This window comes from Oncorhynchus mykiss, chromosome 12 (assembly GCF_057628025.1).
Source record: "Oncorhynchus mykiss isolate SJ-2025 chromosome 12, ASM5762802v1, whole genome shotgun sequence".
Taxonomy (NCBI): Eukaryota; Metazoa; Chordata; class Actinopteri; order Salmoniformes; family Salmonidae; genus Oncorhynchus; species Oncorhynchus mykiss.
Genome location: NC_143033.1, coordinates 77464974 through 77473118, shown reverse-complemented (window position 1 = coordinate 77473118; position 8145 = coordinate 77464974). Strand labels below are relative to the sequence as shown.

Below are 8145 nucleotides of genomic sequence, written 5' to 3'. Positions count from 1 at the left end.
AGCGATGAGACAAGATAGTAGCTACTACAACAATTGGATACCACGAAAAAGGGGTAACATTTTAAAAAAGACTCAAAAAAGTTCTGGGACACTGTAAAGTCCATGGAGAATAAGAGCACCTCCTCCCAGCTGCCCACTGCTCTGAGGCTAGGAAACATTGTCACCACCGATAAATCCGCAAAATTGAGAATTTCAATAAGCATTTCTCTACGGCTGGCCATGCTTTCCACATGGCTGCTTTCCCAGTCAACACAGCAACCCGCCAAAGCCCCCACCATTTCTCCTTTACCCAAATCCAGCCGGGCTAGACAATCTGCAATCTTTCTAAAATTATCTGCCGAAATTGTTGCAACCCCTATTAATGTCAGGAAAAGTAGCATGGCAGGCATCAAGAGGAAGCGCCAGGAGGAGGAAGAGCATGACCCTGAAGTGGAGGATCCCGGGAACCAGGATAACAGGCCCCCCGGTTGTTGAATCTGACGACGAGGCAGAGTACTACAGACAGGCTGTAGGGGAGGAGCCAGATGATGGTATGTACTCTTTCAGTACTGAACCAAGTCTCAATAGTTTGTGTTTTGTTGTACTATATTTTTGTGCTACTTCGGCAGACAAAATCACCTTCTATATTTATTTTTCTCCCTCCCATCTAGATATGTTCCCTGCAGCCAAGAGGAGGCAAAGCCTTGAAAGGTCCTCAGCAGGAACCTTCAAGAAGAGGAAACCGTTGTCTGGCGACGACAGGAAAAACAAATATGGTTCCAAGTCACCTCATAGGTCTGGTCTGAGAGGGAAACCCAGAGACCGAATGGGGGGTGACGTGGACAGGAAAGAGGGAGAGATATTTGGGGATGGGGGCAAATCTTTTGGAAAGATGTCACCGGGGGCAAGAGGTTTGGAGGAAGGAAATTTGGGGATTAGGCAAATGTTTGGAGGACAGAGGAATGTATTCCTTCATGAAAGGACCTTGGTATCGCAACAAGTCAGCTGGAGGACTGGATGAAAATGCAATGATGTAATTTTGTACCTTGTGAACATGTTTATAAAAATGTTATAAGCATTGGAAAATAAATAGCTGAATACAAAGTTCAGCTCAATTGTGTGTAGCTTTTTTTTCTTGGGGCTGACTCATGTAGCCTCTGCCACAAGCTTTCACCTCAGTGTGAAACTGTAGCCGAGGCTGATGTGCATGAGACTTGAGTTGTGACATTTTCATTTGATACTGTGCTACAAATAGAACAAGGGGCAGGCAGTGTTGGTCACACTTCTTGAAAATGCCTACAAAGGTGTTGATTTGGGGGGGCGGAAGGTCAGAAAGGGAAGTGACCGCTTTAAATCTTTGTACATGTAACTAACCTATCATGGGAAGTTCTACTGGTCTCTGTGTGAACGTCTACCCCAGGAAATGTAGCCTTATCTGTCTGTCAATGAGTAAGTACTAATCTGACTTTATTCTGAGGTCATTGCCATTATACATTTAAATATCTGTAAAGTGTAAGGACAGAAACGGAGTAAATGTGAACCGTTTATAATTGACCACCTGTTTTTGAATACTGGTGCATACTTCTGGTGTTTGTGTCTGTTGAATAGCCTGGAGAAGTAACATCAGAAACGGTCTTGTGGCTTTTCTTAGAGAGAAACTATATGGAACTTGTTTTAGGCTCCATGGGGTGTTTTGGACAGACATTCTGTTGGTTTAAGATTTACACAACCTTGGTCCATGGTTTTTTAGATTATTATTTGCTATCCATTGCACAACATTAGTATGGAGAACTGCAGTGTGTTTTTATTTATTTTTGACCACAGATGTATATTTCTGATAAGACAACAGCTCTGAAGGTATCTTAAACCACTACTAATACTAGCAATTTATTACATGTATTGCGACAGAATGATACTGATTGACGTTATGAACTGTTATGACTGATGTATTGGCTGGCACAGTGCAAAGTTCCCGTTAGGGGATCAGGATGAACTGCATAAAAGAATGGTTCTCCACTTCAGAATATAATGAATATATTTATCCTTTTTCTTCCACAGAGATGAACAAATACCACTATTGGGAGCCCGTTTGCACAGCCTTTTCCCCTCCTATTTTCTAATCTCCCACAGAAATCAATACACAAACATGATGGATTACAACTCTTCTTGTCATGGTGACAAGTTCCAAGTGCAGTTATTGCCTTCAATGTACGGTGTTGAGTGCTGCGTGGCGTTGGTTGGTAACCTGTTTGCCCTGAGACTCTTGGCGACCAGGGAGAGGAACAACTGGCACACTGGTGTGGTGCTGTCCTGTAACCTGGCCATCAGTGACCTGCTCTATGTCCTCACCCTGCCCCTGCTCATAGTCTACTACATGCAGGACAAGAACTGGCTGTTTGGGATCGCGGTCTGTAAGATAGAACGCTTCCTCTTCACCTGCAACCTGTATGTCAGTATCTACTTCATCATGTGTATCAGTGTGAACCGCTATGTGGCCATTGTGTACCCCTTCTTCAGCCAGAACCATGTGAACCCAGCCAAAGCCAAGGCTGCCAGTGTCGTCATCTGGATCTTTGTGACAGCCATCTCCTCTCCTGTGCTGAAGTTTGCCTCCACATGTCCAGAGGGAATCAACAAAACCTGTTGTGTATCCTACTCCTATTGCACCAACAGTGTTGCAGTTGCATACGTTCACTTGTTTTACAAAGTATTTCTGTCTGTGGCTGGGTGTTTTATTCCCTTCCTGGTCACATTTGCATCATACTGTGCAGTGTTAAGGGTGGTGTGGAGGAATGTGAATATAACCTCCCTGGAGAAACGGAAGGTGGCCCTGATGGTGTTTGCAGTGGTTGTGCTGTATGCCATTTCCTTTGTGCCTTATCACCTCCTCCAGAGCTACTATTTCTACCAGAAGGTTGACGAACTTGGCTCTGTCTGCGACTGGGTGTGCAAGGCCTACCAGGTGTCCAAGGGACTGGCTACACTGAACATGTGCATCCATCCACTGCTCTACATGGCTGTGTTTGGTAACATCCGAGTCGCCTGCTGTGGAAGGAGCTCAGCAGATATGGCAATGAATAATACATGAACAAAATGATGCTCTCGCGGCTCTTTGGATGCTTGCACTTATGGTGTTTCTGATAAGCAAGTGTTACACACAGTTGATGACTTATCTGTAAATAACTGCAGCTATATGCACTTCCTTCCAATGTTCTGATGTAAGATGTTTTTGATGGTCATGTTTCTTTTCATGATGTCTAAACTATGCCCTCTTCTATATTCATTATTACAGTATCAGATAATAGAAATTGAACATATTCAAAATAACTATTTGAAATGTAGCTACACTACAACAACATAACTTACAGTTTTCACATGATGATAAATATATTAACACCAAAAGCACTGGATAAAAAGTTATTATAACAACCATTTTTGCCCTAGGAGACAGTGGATGGAAAAGCGTGCTAGTTTGAAATGAAAAAGAGCCGCTGTAGCTATTGTTAAAGACTATCAAGACGATGCAGCTGCTTTAGAAGTGGGATGCACTGTTGAGCGTTACATCCCGAGGGGTTCGTGCTGATTGTATGGAGATTGTGACAGCCTTAAATGGTGTCTCTTGAGAGGGCAAGAACAAGATGAATGTGAGAAGGTGATGTATACATGGAGGAAGGGGGAATGGAGGGAAAACGTGAGGCAGATGAGGTCTAAAAGAGAGGGAGAAATAGGGGGAGCTTAAATCGGTTAAAAATGGCGGGGAAAAGGGAGATGGTTTGTTAAAGAGGAATGGTAGAAAGTGTACGCAGAGTGAGTTGTACGCAGGATTGAAGACAGGAGGGGAAAGGGAAGTGAAACAGGGCGAAGTATCGGAGGCGCAATGGCGACCTGTCATTCGGGCAGGAAGCTCCACCTGTTTAGTAAAATACATTTTTTTAAATAATATATATATATATATATATTTAATGCCAAAATAACACACTAAACGTGTATGGTGGCAGCTGCAGAAAGTTTTTTGTTGTTGTGCGAGACTTGATGTCAGAAGAGTTACAGTGTGTTAAGTATTTTCAGGCTGTTGGCCTGAGGTAGGAATAAATAAATTTAAAAAGTGGAGCAGGGGGGTGGTTTATTTTTATATTGTTTATTATTATAATATATTTTTTGTGTTTAGATGGTAGTTAGTTATACTCCAGTCTAGTAACGTTAGGTTGCGGTAATTCAACATTAATTGGTTGCCAACCGCCGATAAACCTCATCGAATAAGATTTTGTGCCCTATCGTTTAAGGTGCATTAAGTAGCCTCCATACCCGTTGGTGGCACTCTAGCTATCCTATTTGGTAAGCTTTTTAGTTTGTGTCGTTCGTGTATTTTTCTTTGTTCTCTGGCCGCTGCGCGCACAGACAGAATGCCGTCGATTGAATACGACGAGTGAGTTCTTCAATACAAATATAATGATTATCGTATATATCATGTCTTTGAATTCTCAAACACTGTGTGTTAATCCTTCTTTCTAGTTCCAAGCCCAGTTGGGCCGATCAGGTTGAAGAGGAGGGAGACGAAGGTAAGAAGCTGGCTAGCATTAACTTGCTAGCTAAACCAGGCGATTTCCACGTGTATTTTTTTCTTCATTATAGTCGTTAGTTTCTCTGTCACACTTCGTAGTCAGTACGACAATTTTGGGGATTTGTCAGGGAGAAGGCTACCCCCCCCCCCCTCTAACGTTAGTTGGCTAGCTAGTAACGAACGTTAGTCTGTCAGGGAAACAAAGTCTACTCGTCATATGGTGGGTAGTTGGTGGTAGGCAGACAATCCACTAACAGACAGTATCGATATTATTGTTAACTATCAGGACCTCATTTGTGTGTTGTCATCCCCACCACCAGGTACCCTACCCCCTCCAAAAGAAACCGTCAAAGGAAATGTCAAAACCATCACGGAATACAAGATCGACGAGGATGGAAAGAAGTTCAAGGTACTTTGTTTTAATGCTCATCCAAATAGGAGAGTGGGTTTCTTGATTCCTTCCCACATAGTCTACTGCCCCTGATGTCTGAATCAGATGTAACTAACCAAGAATTGAACATTTGTCATTTGTGTTATAGATTATTCGCACCTTCAAGATTGAGACTAGGAAGGCCTCCAAAGCTGTTGCCAGGAGAAAGGTCAGTATTTTATTTGGGAATTTAGCACAATCTTAACATTTGTTGCACAACACCTTAGTATTGAGTTTGATAGGATTGTACATTAACCCTTTACACTTGTACCTGTATATGGATGGGAAATGGCAAACTTGAGCACTGCGTGTGACAAGAAGTTTCTCCCATCCATCCCGCTAATTGGGTAACTTTAGAATGGTTTTGTCTGAGTGAGGGAAATGCTGTAAATTACGAGGCTCTATGTGTTTTGTGACAGTTGAGATGTTACGGATTATAGTAAATACCACTGATGTCATACAAGCAAGCCAAACAAGCAAGCCAAACACGTTAGTCCAAATGGGCACTTCACATTTCCATATCCTAAGACTCATTTAATATACACTGTCAACATCTATGATCACAATGTTTGATATACAGTTACAAGATGACATGGCATTATTCCCCCCCTCCAAGCAATTAACCAGCAATGCAGTTATAAGAAAAAAAGAAATATAACAAATAATCAAGGAGCAACAATAAAATAACAGTAGTGAGGCTATATACAGGGTGTTCCGGTACAGAGTCGATGTACAGGGCCACCGGTTAGTCGAGGTAATATGTACATGTAGGTAGAGGTAAAGTGACTATGCATGGATAATAAACAGAGTAGCAGCAGTGTAAAAATGGGGGGTGGGGTAGGGATAATGCAAATAGTCCAGGTAGCCATTTGATTAACTGTTCAAGAGTCTTATGGCTTGGGGGTAGAAGCTGTTAAGAAGCATTTTTGACCTAGACTTGGCGCTCCGGTACCGCTTGCTGTGTGGTAGCAGAGAGAACAGCCTATGACTAGGGTGGCTGGAGTCTTTGACAATTTGTAGGGCCTTTCTATGACACACCCATAAAATTGCCAAGGACTCCAACCACCCTAGTTATAGATTGTTCTCTCTGCTACCGCACGGCAAGTGGTGCCGGAGCGCCAAGTCTAGGTCAAAAAAGCTTCTTAACATCTTTACCTGAGTTTGGTTGTTGGGTATTGTGAAGATTTGCCGCTGAATACACATCTGAATGCACTCATGACACATTTCGATTAGTCATGTGTCAGGTGAACTATTGTCATCACCTTTAGTCTGATCATTTCCCCATAATCTCCAAAGTGTTTTCTTTCAGTTGCTGCCATGGTCATGCATATCCTTATTCACATTTCAACTTAGTCCTATCCATATAGGCCAATTCCCATGTGTGTAAGGGGTTAAAAAATGGAAGGTATTTTGGTTTGACTTAACATTGTTTTTCTATCCCCTCCAATCAGAACTGGAAGAAGTTTGGCAACTCAGAGTATGACCCACCAGGTCCCAATGTTGCTGATACCACAGTCAGTGATGATGTCTTTATGGTGTTCATCTCTAGCAAAGAGGTGAGAAGCTGATCTAGTATTGTTCTCTTTGAGCCATCAGAGATCTCCTCTTCAGTCACAACAATCTGTTATGTTTTTGTATGATGTAGTTATATGTTCATTGTCACCTTTTAGTTCCGGTATAAATCAGTGATGTAATAACATGAATCCTTCTCTCAGGACCTGAATGCCCAAGATGTGGAAGAGGACCCCATGAACAAGCTGAAGGGACAGAAGATAGTGTCCTGTCGAATCTGTAAAGGAGACCATTGGACCACCCGCTGCCCCTACAAGGACACTCTGGGTCCCATGCAGAAGGAGCTGGCCGAGCAGCTGGGCCTGTCCACTGGAGACCCGACGAAGACTGCAGGAGGTATTGTCATAATTTCCCATAGCTTAGAAGTTATATTGTGCTGTAAATGTACAGTCATGATTGTGGTTAATGATTTTGTTAAATTGACATCACTAATGGATATTTTTTTTAAACTTTGTTTCAGACGAGCCTGAGCCTGCCGCACCAGCTGCAGGGAGCAAAACAGGGAAGTATGTGCCCCCCAGCTTGAGGGACGGCAGCACACGTAGAGGAGAGTCCATGCAACCCAATCGCCGTGGTGCATGTACGTATGATTCAACTTTTCCACTGTTTTCTAGAATAAGGAGCATATTAGTCTATGGAGTCACCAGACCAACACCGTAGTCTCGTTTGAGAAGTATCTTGATGTCTGGACAACACTCATGGTCCTGGTTCAGCATGGAGCAGTCTAAGCAGAGATATGGAAAAAATTTCTCCTCTTGATTTCATTTGGGGAATTCCAACAAAGCCAGGCATTTGGGTGAGAACACAAACCCACAGTGTATCCTTCCACAGCTGATGACAACGCCACCATCCGTGTGACCAACCTGTCTGAGGACACCCGTGAGACGGATCTGCAGGAGCTCTTCAGGCCGTTCGGCTCAATTTCCAGGATCTACCTGGCCAAGGACAAAAACACAGGCCAGTCCAAGGTGAGAGCAGCAGAAGTTCAAATGGTTACTAGTTTAGAAGTAGTGTATACATGTACCAGCAAGTTAATGGAGTAATTGACAATTGTGGGAGCATTTACAGGTCTTTCAGAAGTTCAACTGGTTGGTTTATTCTGAAATTGTTTGATTGTCCTTCAGGGCTTTGCCTTCATCAGTTTCCACCGCAGGGAGGATGCAGCCAGAGCCATCGCAGGAGTGTCAGGATTTGGATACGATCATCTTATCCTCAATGTGGAATGGGCCAAGTGAGTTGTTTGACTTGTGATGAGTGATTCAGGAACTATAGATTCCATATGCATTGAAAGCTTTCAGTGGCTGTTTAGAATTTAGACACTTCACTAAATTGCATCAGATTCATTTACTGATTTTATTCAACCATCTTTTCTTCCCTCCCAGACCATCAAACAACTGAGATGGCGATTACATTTCATTCATGTAGTAAAATGTGGCTCTGAATAAAGACGTAAATCCTGGTATTTCTCTACAGAACCTTTTCATGGAATATAAACTTGGAATGACTCAATTTTTTTTTTGGGGGGGGGGGGGGGGGGGGGGGGACGACTTGGTCAATGCACCTCCCAACCAGTAAATACTCTATCCCTGAGCTCATACTGCAA

General features: G+C 42.9%; 2 protein-coding genes and 1 long non-coding RNA gene across 3 annotated transcripts; all 3 read left to right on the top strand.

Moving 5' to 3' along the window:
• The first annotated feature begins 368 nt into the window (after positions 1-368).
• On the top strand, positions 369-829 carry LOC149979378 (uncharacterized). Its single transcript, XR_016485280.1, has 2 exons — positions 369-530; positions 651-829. It is a non-coding gene; the product is annotated as an uncharacterized LOC149979378 (long non-coding RNA).
• A 417-nt stretch (positions 830-1246) lies between these two features.
• On the top strand, positions 1247-3381 carry LOC110538420 (P2Y purinoceptor 11). Its single transcript, XM_036938391.2, has 2 exons — positions 1247-1428; positions 2038-3381. The coding sequence occupies exon 2, from the start codon at positions 2126-2128 to the stop codon at positions 3065-3067; it is 942 nt and encodes a 313-aa protein (XP_036794286.2). The 5' UTR covers positions 1247-1428; positions 2038-2125; the 3' UTR covers positions 3068-3381.
• Positions 3382-3815: 434 nt separating this feature from the next.
• Positions 3816-8018, top strand: LOC110538421 (eukaryotic translation initiation factor 3, subunit G). The gene is made up of 10 exons (XM_021625238.3): positions 3816-4405; positions 4492-4538; positions 4861-4949; positions 5080-5139; positions 6422-6526; positions 6686-6878; positions 7003-7122; positions 7374-7510; positions 7667-7773; positions 7925-8018. Exons 1-10 carry the CDS (start codon positions 4383-4385, stop codon positions 7938-7940), a joined length of 897 nt encoding a protein of 298 aa, XP_021480913.1. The 5' UTR covers positions 3816-4382; the 3' UTR covers positions 7941-8018.
• Positions 8019-8145: the final 127 nt, after the last annotated feature.

What these genes read in the sequence shown, in the direction of transcription:
- LOC110538421 (XM_021625238.3), top strand. Translation starts at nt 4,383, where the DNA reads ATGCCGTCGATTGAATACGACGA. An exon ending in CCGTCGATTGAATACGACGA is followed by an intron (nt 4,406 to 4,491) that starts GTGAGTTCTTCA and finishes CCTTCTTTCTAG; the next exon opens with TTCCAAGCCCAGTTGGGCCG. An exon ending in TGAAGAGGAGGGAGACGAAG is followed by an intron (nt 4,539 to 4,860) that starts GTAAGAAGCTGG and finishes CCCCACCACCAG; the next exon opens with GTACCCTACCCCCTCCAAAA.
- LOC110538420 (XM_036938391.2), top strand. Translation starts at nt 2,126, where the DNA reads ATGATGGATTACAACTCTTCTTGTCATGGTGACAAGTTCCAAGTGCAG.